Source organism: Mytilus trossulus, chromosome 3 (genome assembly GCF_036588685.1).
Source record: "Mytilus trossulus isolate FHL-02 chromosome 3, PNRI_Mtr1.1.1.hap1, whole genome shotgun sequence".
NCBI classification, from domain to species: Eukaryota; Metazoa; Mollusca; class Bivalvia; order Mytilida; family Mytilidae; genus Mytilus; species Mytilus trossulus.
The window spans coordinates 44,654,507-44,679,689 of record NC_086375.1 but is presented as its reverse complement, the minus strand read 5'-3'; the positions used below and the strand labels follow the sequence as shown (position 1 = coordinate 44,679,689).

Genomic DNA, 25,183 nt, shown 5'->3' with positions numbered 1-25,183 from the left:
TTCCAAAGCTAGTCGTATAAAATGAATTAAAAAATGTTTATTTCCAAACAAATATCTATTGGGAATGTTTCCCAATATATTCATATATATGTGCGGCCTTATGACCATTTCCATAAAAAAATACAAATTGGGAATGTTTCTCCTGTTAATATATGCATGTGCAGATCCTATGACTATTTCATGCAAAAAATATATATTGTGACTTTTTTTCCTGTGACTTTTTTTCCTGTGACCTTTTTTCCTGTGACTTTTTTTCCGTGACTTTTTTTCCGTGACTTTTTTTCCTGTGACTTTTTTTCCTACATTCGTACTATCATGAGCAACACAACGGGTGCTACGTGTGGAGCAGGATATACTTACTCCTACGGACTTCTTGAAATCACCCCCAGTTTTGGTGGGGTTCCTGTTGTTCAGTTTTTTTATTTTGTATGCAGTGATTTATGTTATGTTGTTTGTCTGTTGTTAATTTCCTTAGCCATACCGTAGTCATTTATTTTCAACTTCGGAGTTTAAATGTCTTTTTGATATATTTCGCCTCTCTTTTAGCAATTTGACGAAAAGATCACTATCTGGCTTTGTGTTGTTTTTTTTATATATATAGTTGATTACTTTTAACAATTTCATAAAATTTATAAGAATATTACAATTTCGCTAGTTTGATGTGTTTTGACATAGATATAAAAATTGTAACGAGAGAAATGGATTTAAACTATCCTTCTTTCATTATTTAAATTAAGCAGAATATGATTTATTTTGTCAATAATGGACAAATAACTCGATCATATTTCTTAACTGTAAGTTTATGCGAATTTTTATTAATTTCCATTTACTGTTAAAATCGTACAGATATGATTGAATAGTAGTGTATAGAACCAGAGACATATAATACAAAATCTCTGTAAAACTAAGTGGTTATTTAAGTTCACCAATAAATAGGATCGAATTGAAAACAGAATTATAATTGGAAAAAGTCGTCACGGCAATATTTTTGTTACATGACGTATATGGTATTTTTTTTTTTTTTTTTTTAATGGAATTTAAGTTAATAGATTTAAATTCAGTTATCGCCGGGGCCACTCACGGATTGTGTTTCATGTTTTAGATTTACCCGACATGAGTGACGTTATATTCTGTGACGTCATTTATTCCTTTTTAGAATTTCATCGCAGCAAGCAAGATGTTTAAATTTTGTAAGCGGTAAACTTGAAAACCCGCCCTCCCACTCCTTTTTATTGAACAAGATACTGCTCTTTTGTATTTATTTTTCAGGTTTTGTCGGTGATAGTGGTGATAAAGATTTGACTGATGATGTTAACTCGTTTGCTGTTGAGAAAAGTGACTTTTATTATTGAACTTTGAGCATCATAAATATATTCCCGTAAATGGCAGAATTCGCTGCATAGAATCTTAATGTTAACTATGAAATTTTAGGTTTTTGGATAATACAGACTACACTTGTGTATCCCACGGTGTTTTCTAAATTTTAAGCACCAGTGTATCCCACGGTGCATTTCATATATATCTATCTTCACATATATCTATCTATCTACCTGGTTGCCATATTATCTTCGGGTAACCGACCATAGATCTATCTACATATACATGGTCTATGGTCTATCTATCTATCTACAACATATCTTAGTATCTATCTACAACATATCTATCTACATGTATATATATTATATATTATATGAATCTATCATATTATGAATAAAAGCTGTGGCCAGATATCGCCAAACCATATATGTATTTTGTTTTAATGGCACCATCTGAGATAAATAACCACTTATCCATTGAATCTCAAACATATACTAGATTCGTTCGTGATATGATAAGTGGAAGTTCCCTGACTAATACATCAAATATTTTGAATAAGTAAAAATATGTACAGCAATCAATACCCGGATTTTAGAAGGAAAACAGATTCAGTTGATTAAAGACTTTTTGGTTTCACCCTAATATGTAGAATCGATTTGTTTGGTTGTCCCCCTACCTACATACAAGAACTTTAAAGGATTATGTGTATTACTATTGGATAAAAATCACACCTAAGTCCAATATAAGTATTAATATTTTCGGAGGTCATAAACTTAAATAAATCGAGTATTTAATTCTCCTGTTTATTGCCACCGAACAATTCAAACATGGACCGTGAAAGATAAATTCATGCTGACTTCATTTATTTAAACATATTTAAATTTCTGTTCTGATGGTAGATAGTTGTATATTAGAAATTAATGACACGGATAAATAAAGTGCTTCGATCCTGTCAACAATGACAACACATACATTTCATATCAATTTTTCGAATCAATAAAATATTTTCGGGTATTTGAATTCAAAGTGGTTAGTTATCAAGAGAAGCGCTTACCATGAATACCCAACAGCGAGAGGTATTAAGTGTTCATAGAAACTTTTTACTGAAAAATGTTATTTGGACTTCTGAGCTTGCTAATAAATTAACAGCAGAAGGTTTAGTGACTGAATCCGTAATACGAGGAATTCAGGTAAGTTATAATACTTATTTAAACTATTGAAATTTAATGTGAACATGTATTTGTTAAATAAATGATTTTACCTTAATTGATGAGCAAAATTTTATACTAAACCAATATAATATAGAAGAGATAAGTATAATATTCTATCGGCAAACATTACAAGCTTTTCGTGACCATAGGATTATCATGTGAAATGTATATGAATCTATCATTTGTATTGTACCGTTCCATATCACATATTTTTTTAAGTGTTGGGATACAAGAAAGCACTCTGCAAGACGACAAGCAGTCCCACTTATGCAAATTATTCTGACTCCAGTGTACAGTTTTTTTTTTGTTTTTTGTTTTTTTTTGGGGGGGGGGGCAGATGTCGCGTGCTTGTCCGTGCGAAGAAGCAGCAAATATTCAAAACGTTCGGTTTCATCATGGCAGGGCTGGAACCCTAGAAATCGCTTAAACTACGCTACTAAAAGATAACAGAGGTGATGAATAAAACAGAAACGAAATAAATACTCCTAATTTCAGCAATATGATACAATAAAAAGAAACGAAATAAATACTCCTAATTTCAGCAATATGATACAATAAAAAGAAACGAAATAAATACTCCTAATTTCAGCAATATGATACAATAAAAAGAAGACCGAAAACATTGTCGGAAATTAGTTTGAAGTTAATCTCTATAGAAAATAAAAAAGTTTATTTTCCCATTATACCAACATTAAAACCAGTATATAGTTTATTGCATTTTCTATTTGGAATCTACCTCTGTGTAAATTTTATAAGTTTCAATTCCAGTTTCAAAGTTACTCATTTCATATGATAAGGCTGCTTATATGATATAATTGTCAAAGTTCTCACTACAGTAAAGATTTACTGCACATATATATTGAAAATTGAGACTATAAATCATTTTTACTCTCTTATATGAAGTTTAGCCTGTAGTTTGGGTCATGTTTAAAACATAAGCTTCTTTTCAATATTTAAATTTTGAGATTTCTTCTTTGTTCAGTTTACGTAGTTCAATACAAAGACATATATACCTATGTAGATTAGATTTAACCCCGACTTATTAAATATTTTCATCAAATAAATCAAAATTTAAGACTACAACTTTTTGAAATTAGATGTATAAGAGTTTCAATTATTCTTGTGCTAAATTTTACTGGCTGTATCTCCTAGTAATTTGAAAGGGACATATAATCTTAAATGCCAAAGGAAAGTTTGAATTATAATCAGACATTTATATATCTTGAAAGTATGTATTTATCACATAATACATACTCAATAAACACTTATGGTCACTTTTGATATATACCAGGCTGTAAATAAGGATGATAAAGCCATTTTTACAATTATTTTAATGCATGACTAGTATGTCTAAAGCCCTTCTACAGACATTGAAAATTTATATGGTATTGTGAGATTAAAATGAATTTTGATGAATTAATGTCACTCTTAAGTATAAAATAGAATGGGACAATGTTTTCCCCCCTCTGAAGATAAACGAAAATAGAATTAACATTTGTAAAAAAAAAGGTATTTCTTATTCTATTTTTTTTTCTTTGGGTTACGAAAATGAAACCCAAATTTGAAAACGATCAATTGATAATGTGAAAAAGACCAACTTGACCAATTGAATGCAGATACCACTATCAAATGTAATATAAGAAAGTTTCGACTTTCTAATACCACCCCCGCATCATAGACAGACTTTTTCAGCTATTTTAGTTATTGGCAACGCATTGTCGTTAATTTTTTAGCATTTTATTTTAACTATTCTAATTTTCAAAAAAAACTGAAATTTTTGATACCAACTATTTTCAATTTTTCAAGACTGAATAACGTTTGGAAGAAAATTCTTCGTTTTATTCGGTCGGATGCAAAATTTGGTCTCCATCGAAAATACTAAATTTTGATTTAGTTCCAACAACAACTCTATAGGTTAAATACGATAGATATACAAGGCATGCCAGACTACTTTTATATTTAGCTGCCCTCGACGTTTAACTGATATAGATATAGGAAGATGTGGTTTGAGTGCCAATGAGACAACTCTCCATCCAAATAACAATTATAAAAAGGAAACCATTATAGGTCAATGTAGTTAGTTCGTCTGAACCAGTGACAACTCTACGACAGATTTTATATTTTATCAAAGTAAACACACATAAACTCAACTCTATTCAAATAATAAATTATTAAAAGATTTATGAATAATTTAAATTTCTGAAATACAAGTGCATTTGGACACAAAAAGCTAAGAAAGTTACCCATTTTCCGGCATATGGATAACTATTTTAACTTGGGTGGTGATTATCTTTTTGGTTTAATTACAGCATTCTTTATCTCAATACAAATATAATTACAATTTGATTCTTAAGTGGTGTTACTACACCCGTAATATGATAATTTCTTTTGTGAATTTGATACTTAAGTTTATTTTCTTAATTGAGTCTAAGAATGACGTCAAATAGGTATATTTTTTAAATGACCTCATAAAAATTGACAGGTATGAAACATGTGCGAACAACCTACGAAGTACTTTAATTGCAACACTTAAGGTATTTAATTGTATACTTACTTTTTTAACCAAACAAACTGTCACTTTTTGTTTGATATGTCAACGAATTGAGGATTGTAAAATACAAATGACGTGAATTTTGTTTTGTTTCTTTTAAAACTTTAGTCTGAAATTTTTAGTCATGCAGCCATCCTCTATAGTATGACGATTCGCACCCGGCTTTAAATTTGGATCGGTCTTCTCTTTTCAAGTTTGTATGCCCCATTCGTAGGCATTCTGTTTTATGGTATGTGCGTCCGTCCGTCGTACCGTTCGTTCGTCCGTTCGTCCGTTCGTCCCGCTTCCGGTTGATAGTTTTTGATGAAGTTGAAGTCCAATCAACTTGAAACTTAGTAAACATGTTCCCCATGATATAATCTTTTTAATTTTGCCAAATTTTATACAATTTTCACATTCCACTAAACATAGAAAATGATAGTGCGGATGGGGCATCCGTGTACTGGGGACACATTCTTGTTTCATTTAAAACCTTCTGTGGTCTTGGTTGGAAGCTGATCTTTTTACTCATTATATTAAACCATCGTCTTAATTTTTTTAAAGCTTGGCTTCATGCCTATTTAGAAGATCATATGTTGAACTCGTCTTTGTGTTTTTCAGCGGACGTTTCCCTGTGATTTATTTATATCAATCCTTTATTAAAGATTTAGGGAACCTTTAGGGAACAAACTAAATTATAAGAATTAAATATTTAATAAATCAGTTCTATATTTCGTTTTGTGTTGGTGAATAGGTTGATTGATTGTTGGTTGCTTAACGTCCAGTGGCAAATATTTCATGCATATTCAGGACGATCATGGTCTGATTTTGGCACAACTTTTTGGAATTTTGGATCCTCCATGCTTTACAACTTTGTACTTGTTTGTCTTTATAAACATTTTGATATGAGCGTCACTGATGAGTCTTATGTAGACAAAACGCGCGTCTGGCGTACTAAATTATAATTCTGGTACCTTTGATAACTATTTAGATTCAAACTGGATAATCACAAAATTTTAAAGAGGCGTTAAAACATTATAATCAAACACAATTGTCACAATTGCAACACATTCTTATCTAATTAGTAAAGCATATACAATGTATGACTTTCCGTCTCAAGTATAATTCAATTAAAATTATAGCTTATTAATATCAGTTTTAGTGTTTCCAATGACTACGATATTTGCTTTATTTAACACAATGCACTATAAAAAGCTTTTAAAAACGAAATGTTTCTAAATCCATACATGTACAATAAAAACAATTTATATCGGAAGTTGGCAAGTTTTAGAGAAAGTTAGCTTTTAGATGGTCATACGATTTACGACTAATATCGTACTTGATGACTGAAAATCATTAATGAAATAAAAGTTCTTCAAAAGAGCAAATGGTATGTCGATATTTTCTGAATTAAATATCAATTTAAAATTCAAACGACCTTCTTTCATTCTGGTTTGCTCGTCTACGTAAAATCAATTCCTGCGTATTGTAGGATTAATTGTGAATATTAGTTTAATAATTTCTTTTTTATTCAAGTGTTATTGAAATCGTACTTGATGAGTTGTTGTGAATAATCAAACCATTATGTTTTACGACCAGTCTTTTATTTTTCACATAAACTTCAAGCAAGGCACGTATTGGGACAGTGACATGATCTTTGTACTTTATAGAACCAAAACGATATATTATATGACCATTGTGTCAATAACTTAAAGTCTTATGCATATCCCCCTAGACAATCCTTAAGGTCCTTCTTTTGTTAAATCAGAGAGGTACTTTCTGTTTTGAATTTTCCTCGGAGTTCATTATTTTTTTTAAATTTTTGACGACAAAAATTACTGGAAGTTACTATGTACCCAATTTTTTGTAATATGCTTTTCGTTGAATAGAACTACTTCTTTTCAAGATGATACTACTTTGTGGATTTGAGTCAAGAATACCATACTTTCACTCCTGTTTTAAGTGCTGTCTGGTTGTGTTTTAAATATTCAAGTAGATTATGTGATTTATAGAGTATTGTTTATAAATGTCCTGTCAGTCTCTTTCTATTCCGATCACTATTAATTGATTGATTGTGCTGGGTTTTTTTTGTTAAGCAGTGATATCATTAAAGCAATACTTTATAACATTGCCATATAAGCTGGAGGTTTGGTTAGCCATAAAACCAGGACCAACCCTTCTTTTCCGAAAATGTCATGTACAAAGTCAGGAATATTGCAGTTATCTTATATGTTCCACTCGGTTTTAGTTTTTTTCACGCGGACTTGTTTTCTCTTAATCGATTGATAACTTTTGTACAGCGGTATACTACTGTTGCCTTTTTATGGCTTTTTATTATATTAATAAATTCTATACATATTTTGACTCTCTTGCACCGTTTTGCATGCAGTGTTTGGTTGTTAATAGATGATCACTTATTTGACGCACAGCTTAGAACTGTTTAATTCTTGACACCTCTACTGTATCTCCATTCTCACAGTGAATTATATCTAGCGTTACGTAATTGCTGGTTAGTTCAACAAAAAATGTTGAAAACAACGAGAAGGATATACAATTAAAAAGATACTGCCATTTTATTATTTAAAACTTAAATCCAATGCTTCATTTCAACTACTTAAAATTTAAAACTTGAATTTCAAACACAGCACGTGTTCATTTCTGCATGTTTAAAAGTTTGAATTTATAATTCGAAAGGTTTATACCGTGATTTAGACCATATATATCATTTAACAAATTTTAAAAGGAACATAGTTTGGTTTCTGTAGTTTTTGTTTATTACTTGATTATATTACATGGTTCATCAATTTTAAAATGCATAAAATTTATTAAAATTCAAATGGTTTTAAACGATAGAAATTGTTACAAATTTAAATATTGACGGTAAATTGCTTGAGGTAATAATCCCGATAGATATGTTTTACCAAAGAGTTTACTTTCGTTACATTCTTGTTTTGTCAAGATGTTATATAGAATCAATATTTCATATTAAACAAACACTTCCTTAATCCTAGCAGAAGATCCCAAACTACTGAAGTAGTCGAAATGAATTGTAATTTGATTAAGTGCAAACTAGGACTTATTGTAATAGTCCCAGGTGCAAAACAAATGATCCATAATAATGATTTGAAAATGTTAAAGTAACTAACGAAACCAAAATCACTTTACTCATCAAATATAATGTTCTTTCCTCATTAGTTTCTTTCTGAACTTCTTTCCATATGTTTTACAGTGAAAAGTCATTAATATATGCTATTGATAAGTCTCTTCAATATATACATGAGGTCCTGTAACTATTATTTGCCTTATCAGGACAATATACTTCAATTGACCTGGATTATAAATTCCAAATTTAAATATTTAGTTAAGTGATTTAAACGGGTACAGAAAAGTAATTCTTAAGTTGTTAAAACTACAAAAAAAAAACACAAAACGTAATCTTGATATTTTGTGAAAATGAAAATATATTTAACATGGCCAAGAATCAGAGATCTCACCCAAGACATAAGTGGTTGAGAAACTACCAAGTATAGATTTATTATTACTTTAATCTGTTCTTAAAGTATCGGATTTATTTTGAACTGAGTACGTTAGGTACATATATATAAAGTAGTTGAAACTTTTGTTTTCTTGTTAATTGAACACTTCGTAATCTTCAATATTTGGTAGTTAGATTATGATAAGTTGTTATCGTCGATGAACCATTTCTGACTGTTTATTATTGACGGCACACATTTTTACATCAATATTTTAAAACGTTTCAATGTAAGGAAATAATTTTCTCTGGTTTGTTTTGTTTTGTTTGTTTTGTTTGTTTTGATTTGTTTGTTTCCTTTTCGGAGGTTTACAATTTGAATCAAATGAACCAATTTGATAGCACTTCAGTTTTGTTGTTGTTTGAGTATAATCGTTGTAAATCTCCAGTTTCAAACCCTTCAGAGCAAAACCTATATTTTCCACGTTTTTTGTCAAGTCGTTTGCCTTGTTTGAATACCTTTTTAATAATGTTCGTACATTTTTTTGCCTTTTTACCTTATTTAGATTCGAAGGTCACTGATTAGTCTTTTATAGACGAAATGCGCGTCTGGCTAAAATTTAAAAAAAACCAATCCAGGTATCTATCTCATCATTCTATTTAAAAATCTTTAAAGTATACAAATGCAAAAACCTGTTGTCTGATAGTCAGTTTTACGCAAACAATCCCAAATTGGGACTTTAATGGACATTGAAAATCTATCAAATATCACACCATCGAGATATTTTACATTTAATTCTACTTTTCCTTTGTAATATCTTTATTGTAAAAATGTTCTTCTTCCACGTTTAAAATTGTGTTTACGTATATTTTACCAGAACGCTTTGATTGATCGATTCGTATAAAAGATAATTTATAGCTTAAATATGTGAATTTAATATATCGATATAAGATAATGTCTTTAATGCTCGATGTTTTCTGACGTATTAGATATAAGAAACTTTTGATTCATCAGTATATAAAATATTTTAACAAAAAAAAAAGGACATTAACTTGTTTTCGTGTACTTTAAAATGGATTTAATTATCAACAGAGAGAATTTAAAAGATTTAAAGAAATACCCATTTTAAGGCAATTACGTTCAATTTATCATACATATGATTTATAAAAACATGCCCATTCCGAACATATTATTGACAATGAAAAGTATATCGAATTCTATCCATTTAAAATATATTGACAGTTGGCAAGCGGATGTTTTTAAAATGTATCGAAATACGCCAACGTCTGATTAAAAGCAAACTGAGTATTCATATTTCTTTTATACTTTTTAATGATTGACGCCACGAGTAGAGTGTAGCTACTTGGTTAGATTCAGTTGAACAAAAAAAACAATAATTAAACACATAATTTACACAACTATCTTTGGGGATGTTATTTAGGGTCGTTATTTTGTGTTATCAGCAGTTTAATTGGTGTAAAGCTGAATGAATGATCACAAAAAAGTGTCATAACTTAAGTAATGCCATATAATTTGCTTCGTATGATCTTACCCATATGGTTTACGTATATAGTAACCACAACTTATAATTTGTAAAGTGAAAATAGGGGAACTTAAATTAAAACGATGGGCAAGAAGATCCGTTCGTTATTTTGCATACCATGGTATGCAAAATAAATATCATGCAGCGCTGCATGGTATGCAAAATAACGAACGGATCTTCTTTCCCATCTTAGCTACTAGTATTAAGATTTGAAATTATGGCTCTTTTTGATGGACGAAATATTCGTTTGCTACATTAAAGTAATAGATTTCGGAATATAACCCCAATATCTCGTTTATATTTGTTCTTTCTAAGACACTTATGACATTTGATGTCAGGGTTTCAATCTTTAAGTTGCTTTTATGTATTTTTTTTTAACTCGTATAGCTTGATAATGACAATTATGATGTAACGTATGTACTTGGATAGACAGTTGTCTCGATGACACATATACCACATCTTCTATCTGTTGAATAATTCGTTATTTCCTTTTGTTTCAGAATGCCAAAACACAAGAGGAGAAAGTCTCCAAAATACTGGAGTTTGTTATCATGCGAGGACCTGAGGGTTACCGAAAGTTCAGTGATATACTGCATGCAACAGGTCACACATTTCTGGCTGATTTTATGAGAGAAGAAGGTAAATAAATTCATCATAGATACCAGTATTTACAAAATAGTATACATTTATTTTTTCAAATATTTCCTTCGTACATTTAATTTTTAATTTTCATTGGGTTGTTATGTTTCTTAGTGATTTTAATGTTTTGAAATTTGCGAAAACCAGACAAATCAGTCCTTTCAACAAAAAAAAAAACCCGCACAGATTCTTTGAAATAAGGAATACTTGGGTTTTTTTTACCACTAATTTATAATTCCTGTGCTGACATGGAAAAAATACGTACAAAAAGATATCATCAGATTGTTAAAAGTAAATTTGTAAAATAAATCTGTACTATGCTGTTTTAAAGTAAGATTGTTTGTTATGATTAACGTGATTTGTTTTTGTTTTTGTGAATTCACATTCGTCATGTATTCTAAAACACTTTTAATCCATATTTGTAGATATCATTCAGAAGAAATTAAACACTGAAGAAATGTACAAAACAATGCCTTTCCTGAATCGTTTAAAAGATAACGAGAAAACTGAACTGGATACATACTTCATAGATAAGGTGAGGAAGTTCTACAGAACTGAATACAGGTTCAAGAACTGGATACCTACTTCCTCTTTAAAAAAAAATGAAGTTATAACATTCCCCTACCCCAAAATTGAAAAAAAACACTTGACTCAATCGTATCTCGTGTCACTAGAATGACAATCGAATAAAATTCCATTATATTGACAAAAATGTGTGAACAAAAGAAATAAACATAATAGATAAAATCGTCAAAAATAAGGGTACAGCCGTTAAAATAATGAGATACCAATGTACTATCATTCACCTTAAAAACAAACAAATATGTCAGCAATGAAAAACAAAAAGGCATAACGACAAACACATTAGCAAAAACGAAAGACAAGAATACAAAAATTTACCAAGTTTTATCATGTCTGAGTAGCATCTGCAAGCTCTTGAATACCAAATGAATTCTTTCACAAATATTTAAATTCAACAGTGGTCATTGATAATTGAAGTAGTTATCAAAGGTACCAGGATTATCGTTTAGTACGCCAGACGCGCTTTATGTCTACATAAGACTCATTAGTGACGCTCATATCAAAATAGTTATAAAGCCAAACAAGTACAAATTGAAGAGCATTGAGGATCCAAAATTCCAAAAAAGTTGAAAAATAAAATTCAAACACAAGTAGCCAAATTCGACAGTTGTCAACGAATATCGACCTTTTCAATAAAGTTGTCTGAAATAGCAGTACATTTCGATCGCTTAATGCGGATCGCTAATTAGAATCGATAGTTTTCAGAGTATGCCAGCAGTTATGAAATTCGCAGTTGACTATAATGCGAAACTTCAAGTTTACATTAACTATTGAAGCAGATAACTGTTATTTAAACTGATGTGAGGTTGTTTATTTGTGGTTGACGCATTTTTTTCTGCAAGATGTAAATGAATATTCTGATAAAATATTTTTTTACATGTACAGAAATTTAAAATTTGTCCCCATGAATAAATACACAATTGAATCGTCGAGAGTTCACCATATTAACCTTATATTTCTATTTTTACTAACCAACCCTGTATTTGTTCTCTTTTTTCTTGTAAGTTTATTATCTGCAAAGTTCCTTAGTGAACAAATCTTCAATATAATATTATCATTTATATTTTCAGTTTCGAAATGAATCTCTACGGCAGGTATGGAAACATGATTTCAGAGAAAAAGAAAAGGCCATTTTAGCTCGTCAACAACAGATTGAAATGTCAGATGAAATCAAAGATCAAACAAAGAGATGGCAAGTTCTCAAAAAGGAATTAGAAGATAAAATCAAATCGAAGGATGAGGAAATCATGCTATTAAATATTCAAATAAAATCTCTCAATCAAGCAGTTAGAGAAACTGAACAACGACTCAGAGCTGATTTTCAAAAGCAAATGCATTTTAATGAAGCAAATGAAAATCAAATCAAAAGGGTACAAGAAAATGTAGGAGCAGCAGATATGGTTCTAGGCGAAATAAACCAGAAAATGGCACCGTATTTAAAGAAGAAACCTCGAATTTTGACTGACAAAGAGCGGAAGGTTCTCGAACATTATAAATACTCTTTCATGATACCAGATTTTGAAGTTTTCCTAGAGCAGTACCGAGAACTCCTTGACATTAAAATGCTATACGAAGCTCTGAGAGAAGAAAAAGAATATGTATTAACCTTTATAATAGGCTATTGCCCAAAAGACCTAGATGAGAGCAGTTTGAAAGAAGAGTTCAAACAATATCTTATAAAAACTGACGAATCCATCACTGACCTGAAGGACAGATTATCTGAGGCAGAAATGATAATAGAAGGACAAAAGGAACAAGTCGAAAAAATAGGAAAAGATTCAATGGAAAAGAAAAAGTTTCAAATGGGAGCAGGAGTCTGGCAGGGAGCCATCATGAATGTAATGCGAAACCAACTGCAAGATCTAAAACGTGATATACGAATGAAAGAATCGAGAATTCAAATGTGTGAAAAAGATGCGGCGCGGTTGAAGAATATAAATAATGATCTAAAACAGGATCTTCAACGTGTGAAGAGGGAGAAACAATCAGTAACCTCAAGTGAAACACGGCATACACTTAGTATAGACGTAAATGGTCGTTTGTCCATTAATTCTGATAATAGTGCTGGCTTAGAAACCGCTTTAGATAATTACAGCGATTGCAGGACGGACGTTTCTAAGAAGAAACAACCACTTCTTCCACCGATGTACACCAAGGTAATACGGGATGCCATCAGTCCAACGACTCCACGAAACCTTCCCAAACCGAAACCTTTTGCCATGGGCACATCTGAGGCTGCTTCAGGACGACATCCCATGATGAGCAATGGTTTAGTAACAGCACCTGTGAGACTAGAAAAAAGACATTTAGATCGTTACTCACAAATGCCTCATGGATTCGGAGATGTGAAGAAAATGCATTCACATGGAAAATCGAAATTTGAAAAGTCCTTGCCACCACCAAAGGTCCGCTATTGACGTGTCATTTGAGTTGGGCTAATGTTAGTGTCCTGTATGTAAAAATCATTACCAAACATTCACATTCCCTGCATATATTTAAAATGTATATGTATGGATTAAAGTGGTGTTTCTAATCAAAACAATGGAAACAGGGGAAAATAATACAATAAATAATGTCTGAAGTATTTTCCAGGAAAAAAGTGTAGATAACAGTGAATTTCGGAAAACAATAATCGAAGCCTATTCAAATTTGGACTTTAATTTCTCATTTTATAAACTTTATGAACAACTTTGAAAATAATATTATTTCTACTTCATTTAGTGCTTTGATAAGGAGTAATGGAATTGTTTTCATTAAATGCCAGAAAACAGGATTAGTAGTTGAGGACTGATCAATCGTATTAAAAATTGTTGTGCCAAAAGTTTTAACTATGTATTAATATATATTGAAATACAATAAAATGTATCCTGAAACTATTAAAATACTGTCTTATGGACATTAAAACCATTATGTTTGAATTGTTGATCTTGTTCGTGGTATATGTAATGATTAAACACATAATGTTCTGAATGACCGTAGTGGTAAACTTTTCGAATGAGAAATAAGGTCATGGTCTTCCCGTGATTAAACACATATTTAGTCCCTTTAATAAGATCGGATTAGGTTCTGCAAAATAAAGGAAAAATTCACCGCCAATATCATTTAAAACAATAAAGCAGATATATTTTATCCGGATAAACTATACATAAATGCAATAAAATCACCTTTACATATTGACAGCTTTCATAACAGTAATCCTTTTAAGAGGGTGTCCATGGAAAAACCAGGCAGTGGATGGCACATGACATATTTTGTTTTCAATTTTTGTTCATCTATTTCATATCACAAATTCATTCTTTCTCAAAGTTTGATTTTGGTTTTTTTATTAACTGCAACAAATAATAAGAAAAAAGATACATAGAAAGCACTGCAAATTCATTGAAAAGGGGAGATAACTCTTCATTTTGTACAAAATTTTGTTGCATTATTAGTGAACTTTAAAATCATTTTCTGAGCCATCCACTGTTGATTCAAAAGTATCTTTGACAAATATATCCTTTGTATGATATAAACATTGCATTGGAACCAAAAATTCAGTGGGATAAAAATTATGTTGTGCCACCAATATCATAGGATCTGTCTGATATTTACTTGGACAGCCTCTTAATAAGATTTAATTAGAAATTAATCTTTGGCACGAAAAAACCTCTTGACGTTTCAGAGTTACACAATCCATTTCAAAATGAAATGCTCTTTGAATTGAATTGAATTATAATATTTACATGCATGCATCCACGTAACGTATCAATTAAGATATTACGAAGGTCAGACAGTTAGTTAATATTTCGACAGGAAAAGTTGACAATGGGAAAATTGCAATGCTCAATTTTTTTCCTTCATCCTAGTGTAAAGCCGTCAACCAATGTAAATTTCAATAAAATTAACCTAGATATGAATATGAAGTAGACATAGTTACGACGGGTGCCACATGTGGAGCAGGATCTGCTAACCCTCCCGGAGCACCTGAGATCACCCCCTTTTTTTTGGTGGTGTTCGTGTTGCTCAGTCTTTAGTTTTCAATGTTGTTTCTTGTTTACTATCATTTGTCTGTTTGTCTTTTTCATTTTTGGCCATAGCATTGTCAGTTTTTTTTTTTATCGATTTATGAGTTTTACTGTTGCTCTGGTATCTTTCGGCTATCCCCTTACGGCGGAATACTAAATATATCAAGTCCATTTGTTGCATTGAAATGCACTCACTCGCTGACAAAATCTGGGTTAATGAGTAACAGGACAATATCATTTTATCAGAATTTGAAATAAAATAAAATTGAATGTATGAACTGTGCTTAAAATTAAATCTTTTTTACTGGATGTTAAGGATTTAAAAGTGAGCAATATATTAATACGAAAAAACGTCAGGAGATTTCTGACCAAAATAACCCAATACAGAATAGCCAAATTAATCTTAGGTTTCCTGTGTCGTAGGGAGTTCAGAAATCTTAGCTTTTTCGTAAATTTAATTTATCAAAAGTTGAAGGAAATTTGTCATAGAAATGCCATTACCGAATTACTGACTACTGATTTATTATTTACTAACAGTTCACCAACAGTGTTATTGATCAATCGTTTTCATATACAAATATTGCTTTCTAAATTGCCTGCGCTCAAAGCACCCAAGGCGTTATTTAGAATTAACCATCATCATAATACTCAAATTTGAAGCCCAATGATGTATTAATACGTAGAAACGTCTTTCAGCAGAGGTTTCGATGAACACGATTAATAGCAGACAATAATAACAACATAAATAAATGAAACAAACCCAACGAAAGCAGTACTTATGTATGATGAAAAAGGCAATAGTAGTATACCGCTGTTCAAAACTCATAAATCCATGGACAAAAACAAAATCGGGGAAACAAACTAAAACTTAGGGAAACGCATTAAATATAAGAGGAGAACGATGACACAACATTAAAATGTAACACACACAGAAACGGACTAACTTGAAAAAGCAACGTATTCGATCTCAAGAAAAATAAAAAGGAAGATATAAATAACAGAGGTGAGTTATATGTCTGCGATACTAGTACAACAATTAAACGACAAATATAACCAAACTGTAGACATTACATTATCTCAAAATTTACTAAAATCATAGACATTTTCAAAATTTATTATTTTTCTGATTAAATGCTTTCAGATAAAAAAAAAATAAGAAAAATGTCATCACGATAAAATCATTAACGATAATTCATAAAGTATTGTTATAGATTGATCGGCGTGAGTAATTTCCCATTTTGATTTAAAATCTTTAATTCTATTTAAATCCAGAGGAGTTTTCTGTAGCACTTTGAATAAAATAACATAAAATTCTTCAATTTAAATGATTTTTTTCTTATATAAACTTATCATAGTTGTCAGGATTAAAATAGTGTACGTCAAATGAGCGTTTCGTCTACAAAATGACTCATTATAGTGCCGCTGAAATAAAAAGAAGTTTAAGGGCAAAATAAGTAGCGAAGTTTAAGAGCATTGATAACCCCAAATTCTAAAAGGTTTTGCTAAATAAAGCTTAAGTAATCTTTTCCTGGAGTAGAAAATCTTCCGAAGTACTGACTGTTTGGCTTAATAATTAACTTCTGTATCTATTTCTTTGTAAATTAGAATTATTCACGATCTAAGATATCGGGATACTACTAATCTTAATTGAAAAACAAAACACAATCTCTGCATATCATCCAGTTGGTTCTACCACTCACATGTAGATATTTTTCCAAGTAAGTAGTCCCTTTCATAATTAAATAACGAGCTTAGTGTTGTAAATAACATTGAGTCTTTAGTTTTCATGTTCATCCGATTGTCATATTCTGATGAGCATAGCTCTCCACTAGGACTGCATACATTCATTGCACCTAGAAAAAATTGATTTATAAATCAATATGGGAAAAATTATAAAGAGCAAAATTTTCGTTCAATCATTTATGCATCACACAAAAAAAGATACCTATTATTGATGTTGGACCCAGGAGTTACAGAACTGATACTGGTAGTCCTTTAAAGGAAACAGTAGTATACCGCTGTTCGAAATTCATAAATCGATTGAGAAAAAAATCTGTCTTACAAACTAAAACTGCGGGAAACACGTCAAATATAAGAGGAGAACTACGACACAACAGAAACACAACACTCAAATGTAACACACAGAAACGAACTATAATATAACAATTTTCCTGACTTGGTACATGGCCTTTCATTAAAAACAACATTGCCAAATGAATACACGTATGCCATTTAAACCAACTAAGTTGACTGAGCCAACTCAGACATTCTTAATCATATATGAGTTAATATCCGCATGTCATGTGGTTTAGACCAATATTTAAATTCCATGTGAAAGTCTCTGTTCGTGGTTGGTTTCATATTCTTGAATATAATTATTCATGTACAATTTTGCTGCTGGCCGTTAAACGCAGATAATACGTAGAATGAAAAATAAAGAATGTCCATCCAAATGGTCGTACTTGTGTCTTTATTTACCTTTTTGATATCTCCAACTATTTCGTAACAAACTGTAGGAACGCCAAATACAAAGTAAACATACAAGCAACAATATTTTTTCCCCTTAAATTCGTTTTCGATCCAACAATTTTACCTTACTTTTCATTTTATGTCATACTCTTTTGTTATAATAATTCAAATACAATTGTCATGAATTACCTTTTGAACTTCTTGCATTAAACCAAGTTAATACTGCTTCAACCCAGTAATTAACTGCTGTTGGTGGTTCAACATTCCAAACATCTTTCGTTCTGTTTAAATTTTCTTCCAACTGAAAAAGAAAAATAGACGGAAAGGAAAAACTCCATGTGTTGGTTCCAAGTAGAAATAGCTTAGTTTTTATTATTAAAAAGAACCCATGTATTTCCCCTAAAATAACGTAACATGTAAAAAGTAGAATAACAAAAATACCAAACTCAAGGAAAATTCAAAACGGGAAGTAGATAATAAAATGGCAACATCAAATGCTCAAAATACTTAAAACGGATGGATGAATAACAAATGCTAAATTAATGACTGTATGCAGGCATTTTATCGGGAAAAAGAGGTGTGAAAGATACCAGAGGTACAGTCAAACTCATCAATCGAAAATAAACTGACAACACCATGGTTAAATATGATAATGACAAACAGACAAATAATAGTGAAAATGTCACAACATAGAAAACTAAAGACTAAGCAAAACGAACCCCAACATAAACTGTGGGTGAACTCAGATGCTCCAGAAGGATATATATATTAAGGTATATAAGAAATTTTGTTTCTGAGATAAGTGCCTGTGGAAGAAAATGGTTTTATAGCTAGCTTAACCTCTCACTCGTATGGCAGTCACATAATCATGTATAATTACATGTATTTCATGAAGTGTTTTATTTAGCGATTATCAACACAGCAGGAAAAAACATTCAGCGATCTTTATAGTTAGCTATAAAGTAGGTTTATGTGTTTCATGTCGATCTAATTAATTAACAAGCCAATCTAAAAATATTTTTACAGTTTACTCTTGACCAGGATTTGGAGAGGGTTGAGCGCTGACAAACATGTTCAACTCCGCCACGTTCGATATGTTGTTGTCGATGCTTGATTATAACCACTTACTGTTCTGATTATTTGTGTTGGAAATAAATGTGTTAATATAGATTCTGCAAAGGTCTTTACAAGGAGATTAACCATCTGTTTCTCTGGGTCGTCTTCTCTGCATTCGATATTGGCATCGACGACAACGATTCGCCTCCCCGGATAAGCGGAGCTGTTTGCTCTTGGAAGTCCATTGTAGCATGAGGAAAAACATTCGTCATTACAGGAAACTAAATCGATAAAAGCATTATTAATATTGTGTAGTTGATGGCTCAGTGAGTTTCAGAATTAATTGTTGTCGAGATTTGCATAAGTTACTTAGAGAAAAATGAAATTTAAAACTGTTACATCATAACGTGGGACCAGAATTGCCGTTAATGTACTTAAAGTTACACTGTTCAGCTATTGTGAAGTAAGACACGTTATGAAGTAGTTCAGTGTTTCTGTTGTTCCGCAGTTTTCTCTTATAGCTGATGTGGTTTCTCAGTTTTGATTTGTGACCTGGATTGGTTTTCGCTTTATTGATTCATGACTATTGAACAGCAGTATACTACTGTTGCCTTTGTCTATGATGTTTGATTGTTTCGAACTTTAATGTTTTTTTGGGGTCGCGATTAGGTCGTTTTCTATCATCAATTTGTATTTTCGCCTTATTGCTACATTTTGCAACACTCATATGGTGAAATCTTGTATGTTAAACCGAATATTGTTAAATAAGAGTTAGTCTGTCTTTAAAAAAAGGAAGCATTCACCATAACATATGTGTAATACAACTTACATTTACATTCATCCGAAACAGCATAGTCAGGGAAGGCATCCGTTAACAGTTCATCAGAACTAAAGATACCAAAACTGACTTGTGAAACTGGACCTAGTGTGTCAGGTGACATAAATCGTATCATTAGTTGAATAAGTTTGGATGCCTGAAATTATTTCAAATTATATCAATACTGACGTTCTTTTTTCTAATTCTAATGATTCATTAATTCTTCATTATATGTCAAAAGGCTTTATACTTCGAAAATCAAATTAACTGGTTGCGAACGGCCTTCAAAATTATTCACACAAATCTAAATAACGTTTTGCTTAAATATCATAATTTAATTTGAGTAAACCTAAGACTACTTTTACTGTGTAGTGTAATATCAGTTTCAATTGACCGTGATGTACAACTGTAGTTTAATTGGAATGTTGACTATAATAATTCCGTCTTGAAAATATCTGCATCAAGTCAATACTATGACGATATGAGTGTATCGTTGTCTGGATACATTCACAGAAGATGCGCATTGATGACGCACCCGTTCTTGTTAAATTGCTTTGAATAGTCGGCATGAATGTACGAATTTGAAACATTGTTAACCGAACATTACCATATATTGATACATATTTCTCAATAGAGATTTGGATTTGAGCATCACTGATGAGTCTTATGTAGACGAAACGCGCGTCTGGCGTATTAAATTATAATCCTGGTACTATGATTACTAATTAACTAATATTGACTCATCTTTATAGAATTTATATTATCATGAAACATAAAAAAAAATAATATTCATTTTCAGTCAAACACAAATTCGGCTTATTTTTCATAGATTTTTACCATTACGTTTGATATTAGCATTTGCCAAAAAATACTTTTCACAATCCATCCGTAGTACGAACAACAGAAATCAAAGATAAATTGAAAGAATATTCTACAGAGGTAACACTTGTTATACAGTTTGATAGTTTAAGGTTTATGTACCCTTCTGTAACCATTTTTGTACGAATTTTTCAAACCTCAATTATATCAAAACTCCAGATATAATGAATAATAGAGAAAGGTCATTTAGTACCTATTCCAAGGGGAAACTTGATGGAAAGCATTATTTTTTACTGTTTCGTTGCATTTGATAGAAAAAGAGGACTTTGTGGCAAATGATTCAAGATTTTTTTAGAAAATCCACAGCCTTTAATACAGAGATTTTTGTTATAAAATTTGAAACATAAATTACTCACTTGATTTTCTATGATGTGCTAGTGTTCATGTTTTAAAAAAAGTTCTAAGCAACCTGTAAATTCCAAAATACCTCGTGCTGAGTCATTAAAGTCGAGCGTACCCTAAAAGGTGTACTTGATATTGGCCATATCTATATTTGTTTTAACCAAAAACTACATTTTTAAACTTGTTTTAAGGAAATCAATGCTAGCACTGCATGCAATAATCCTATATTTATCAGTCATCTAATTGCCAAATATGAGAGTACAAGGATAAATGCTGTGGATTTTCTATAAAAATCTTGATTTATTTGCCACATAGTCCTCTTTTTCTATTAAATGCAATGGAACAGTAAAAAATAATGCTTTGCATCAAGTTTCCCCTTTGAATATATACAAAATAGCCTATCTCTATTATTCATTATATCTGTAGTTTTGATAGAATTGAAGTTTGAAAAGTTCGTACAAAAATGGCTACAGAAGGGTACATAAACCTTAACAAACCTTGTACAGTGTGGAATCTTGAACTAACTGAGTTGCAGCCAATTCGAATGATATTCCATCAGGTTTTGTCCCATTACTGGAGTATGTGATGGTGCAAGGCCTTATCCACGCTAGTTTATAGTTCACATTGGAGTCTCGTCGGTAACGATTGTTGACAGGTTCCAAATGATAGGACTTAAAGGAAAAACTGGAACCATATATGCCTGACAAACTGCATAGATTGAAAATATAAATTGTCCACATAATACCAGTACCCACCGCCATCTTAAAACGACGCTTTCTTTAATTAACAAATTTTAAAGTTAATTGCTTTGCATAAGTCACAAACTTAAGTTTTTTTTAAATGTTTTGTTCAAAGCAAGGTAAACTCTCATTAAAATGTGAATGTACTGGCGGTCAATTGGAAACATTAATCAAAAGATTAAAAAAATACTATTGTTCTTTTTTTAAAAGGGTATAGGTTTGTAGGTATGATTGAACTATGAAATAATTTAAATAGCACAAAAACAAAACTGCAATGTTTGAATGGGCACCTGACTTTCTTTATTAGCAGAAGACGAGCGTCATATTGGCATATTTAAAAATATATGTTGATCTTTATATTTCTTTTTGATAATTATTTCTTTCGGTTGCAATTTTATTTCGTTAAACCTCATAAATCATTATGACATTGTTTATAACAAAGTTTCCAGTGGAACTTCTGTTAGGTGGAACAAATATACGTTGACAATACTAGCCCCGTTATATATTGATACATATTCTCAAATTTATAAAGATTCATTTTTTTTTTATATAAATGGTGCCATCACTTAACTAAAGTATATTTGAAGGGGAACTAGCTGTCAAATTCATACTCACCGATTTGACTCAAATTCTAATGATTGAACAAAAACATCATACTTTAGATTTGTATACAGCTTGTAGCTAGTTCTCCTTAAAAACTGTTATGTATCTGGGTTCAACATTTGAATGGTTAATGTAGATACGATGGTACATAATAAACTCATCACAGATACCAGAATTGAAATTTTGTATTTGCGCCAGACTCGCGTTTCGTCTACAAAAGACTCATCAGTGACCCTCGAGAATCAAACCATGTTAAAAGGCCAAATAAACGACAAAGCTGTGGAACATTGAGGACCAAAATTGCTAAAAGTTTTGCCAGATACGAATGTATTGCTGACTGCATTTTCTGATGGACTAACGATACAGATGGAAAAAATGTTTAAGCAGTTTTTGTTCGAACAGTAACAGTTCCAAACTTAAACTAACATTCTATTTTATTACAAACTAAAGACAACAGTAATTTATCGATGTACAGGTATCGTTAATCTATATAGAATATACATACTAAGATAAAAAGCAATCTGCGGAAATCACATAGCCTCTAAACGGGGCGCGACTAATGTTAGCATCTCTGGCTATGTTTGTACATTGCATACAAGTCAATAGAAGAAATATAACACAATCAGTAAGTAGGTTAGGAAAGAGTCAATATATAAATATATAAGACTCCAACGAAAACATGTCGCTAGTGAGTTAAGACAAACCTTATCAATGATATCGTTAGCAACTTCATAACAAATACATCTGGTCATATGAACATTAAGAGTCACGTTTTATGAAAGAATTGCATACGAAAAGGCAACAGTAGTTTACCGCTACTCAACGAAGAGAAACCCATTCCGGGTTACAAACCAAAACCAGGGGAACACATCAACTATAAGAGGAAAACAATGGAACATCAAAAACACTGAACTGCTACTAAAAAAAAAGATGACATTTAAACATGAAGCCAGAATGAAAAGGCAACAGTAATTTAACGATGTTCAATTGACCAATTGTTTTGAGAAATGAGGCAAATTAGGTCTATGAATAATTAAAAGAGGGACAAAAGATACCAGAGGGACAGTCAAACTCATAAATCGAGAATAAACTGACAACGCCAAGGCCAACAATGAAAAGGACAAACAGACAAACAATAGTACACACGACACAACCTAGAACACAAACGAATAATTAAGTGGATATTTGAGGCTGGTTTTAAACAGACTGTGAATACACATGATATATCAATCTTGAAAGACCAATGGTGATAATCACTTCCATAACAAACATGTTAAAGATAATAAAGCCCAAAACGCACAACATCGTTTTGTGTGAAAATCATATTACGTTAGCTGTTCGGTACAAGTATAGAAATTATGTTTTGACAACTTACTTGAATCCTCAGCAAATATATCCTCGGAATTTACCAAATAAACAGGCTTAAAATTGTACATGCCAGACGTGCGTTTAATCTACAACAAAACTCGTCAGTGACGCTCAAGTCAAAAAAGTTAATATGCTAAGTAGAGTATGAAGTTGACGTGCATTGTAGAAAATTTATGTCAAATACAGCTTAATTTAGAGGAAATCCTAAAGCAGAGGTCTGATTTATGTTCCTTTTGGAATTTCAGAAAAAGATAAAGAACTGGATCATTGATTACTTCGATGGATACTTAAATAAAACAAATGTCCTTACATACAACATTATATTGCTTGATCTTCAATAAACTAATTTTTTATAACTGTTTACATTAACTTAATAGAAATGAAAGCTGGGCTTTGGTGTTATTATGAGATTTCCTTCTGCTGTGAAATTAAAACATCTTTTCTATCCTGTGAAAAAGTACAAGTATCCCCCATTTCCAAATTTGTTTCATAAGAAGAAATGGCTAACGTAGATACAAATATTAGCAAGAGATATATTATGGTTAGCAAAAATACCACTCAAATTTCAAAAAAAAGTACAGTACTCGGAAAATGAAATTATCAAGAGGTTTGGTCTCTTTATTGACAAAATATTTGAAACATTTGGAGGACGTAATTTTCAACCATCGACATTCCCATGGGAACTAACGGTGTTTCTCTTCTTGTCATATCTTTTATTCACATGAGGTAGACTTCATACGTTCCGCTATATCGATGATGTCATCTTACCAAACATTTGGTGGAGATGTTGAAGGCATCTACCCCATCGAATATGAAATAAAGGGGACATCAGAGTCAGCTTATTCTATCTCATATCATGACTGACACCTAGACAATAATGAAGGACCGAGAACAAACTTTTACGAGGGCATATTTTATTAGTGACATTGGTTTCAGAAAATGCCAAGAAAACGATGTAACCATTGGATACTCAACCATTCAGAAAAAGCGTGGTAAGAGGAACTAGAACTCGTTTAGGAACCTTCCCTGATACGTTAAGGCAAACATGTATGCCACATTCAGGAACCACTATATGTTTCCTTTTTCTGATCATCAATAATTATAAAGATGCTAGTCTAGTTCTTTTTGAAATTCAAAGATGTATATGGAAATCATTGTTTGCGTAATGTCCAGTGACAAATATTCAAGACGATAAAAACACAAAAAGAGGAAAGTATTGCAATAATCCGTATATTATTGTGTCTTTTGAGTGCAATATAAAACTGATTCATTTATGGAGATTTTCTCTCAAATTTGGTTTAATAAGAGATAATCTAAGAAACTTTTAAAAATAACATCCATTGTAAAACTAAGTAATTCAAAATGAATTTCTGTCAATTTAATAATGAATTGTATTCCATCTTATAACTGTTGGAGGAATGTAGTGATCTAAATTTAAATTGCAATATGACTTTATTGGTTTAAATGTGTCCTATGTTTTACAAATACGTTTTAGTGAAATAGTGTCTTTGCTTGTTCCTTGGTTTAGATTGTTATTGTCTTATACTTTAAATATATATATATATATATTCCAAATGATAAAAGCTTTTTCGAATCTTTGGATAAACTGC

At 31.3% G+C, this 25,183-nt stretch overlaps 2 protein-coding genes across 3 annotated transcripts; one reads left to right on the top strand and one right to left on the bottom strand.

The window, feature by feature from the left end:
• The first annotated feature begins 1,828 nt into the window (after window positions 1–1,828).
• Window positions 1,829–14,213, top strand: LOC134711583 (centrosomal protein of 290 kDa-like). Of its 2 annotated transcripts, none has more exons than XM_063572270.1 (4): window positions 1,829–2,507; window positions 10,575–10,713; window positions 11,139–11,248; window positions 12,366–14,213. In XM_063572270.1, the coding sequence occupies exons 1-4, from the start codon at window positions 2,373–2,375 to the stop codon at window positions 13,710–13,712; spliced, it is 1,731 nt and encodes a 576-aa protein (XP_063428340.1). In that variant the 5' UTR covers window positions 1,829–2,372; the 3' UTR covers window positions 13,713–14,213. The 2 variants fall into 2 exon arrangements, with proteins under 2 accessions (XP_063428340.1, XP_063428341.1); XM_063572271.1 differs by lacking the exon at window positions 1,829–2,507 and adding an exon at window positions 9,814–9,836.
• A 2,369-nt stretch (window positions 14,214–16,582) lies between these two features.
• LOC134709462 (uncharacterized) lies at window positions 16,583–19,791 on the bottom strand. Its single transcript, XM_063569620.1, has 4 exons — window positions 19,654–19,791; window positions 18,897–19,105; window positions 17,958–18,069; window positions 16,583–17,152 (listed from the first exon to the last, which is right to left on the bottom strand). Exons 1-4 carry the CDS (start codon window positions 19,775–19,777, stop codon window positions 16,989–16,991), a joined length of 609 nt encoding a protein of 202 aa, XP_063425690.1. The 5' UTR covers window positions 19,778–19,791; the 3' UTR covers window positions 16,583–16,988.
• Window positions 19,792–25,183: the final 5,392 nt, after the last annotated feature.

Coding starts and splice junctions, on each gene's coding strand:
- LOC134711583 (XM_063572270.1), top strand. CDS start 2,373: ATGAATACCCAACAGCGAGAGGTATTAAGTGTTCATAGAAACTTTTTA. Junction 2,508..10,574: donor CCGTAATACGAGGAATTCAG/GTAAGTTATAAT, acceptor CTTTTGTTTCAG/AATGCCAAAACACAAGAGGA. Junction 11,249..12,365: donor ATACATACTTCATAGATAAG/GTGAGGAAGTTC, acceptor TTATATTTTCAG/TTTCGAAATGAATCTCTACG.
- LOC134709462 (XM_063569620.1), bottom strand. CDS start 19,777: ATGATACGATTTATGTCACCTGACACACTAGGTCCAGTTTCACAAGTC. Junction 19,106..19,653: donor TGTTTCGGATGAATGTAAAT/GTAAGTTGTATT, acceptor TTATCGATTTAG/TTTCCTGTAATGACGAATGT. Junction 17,153..17,957: donor TAATGCAAGAAGTTCAAAAG/GTAATTCATGAC, acceptor AATTTTTTCTAG/GTGCAATGAATGTATGCAGT.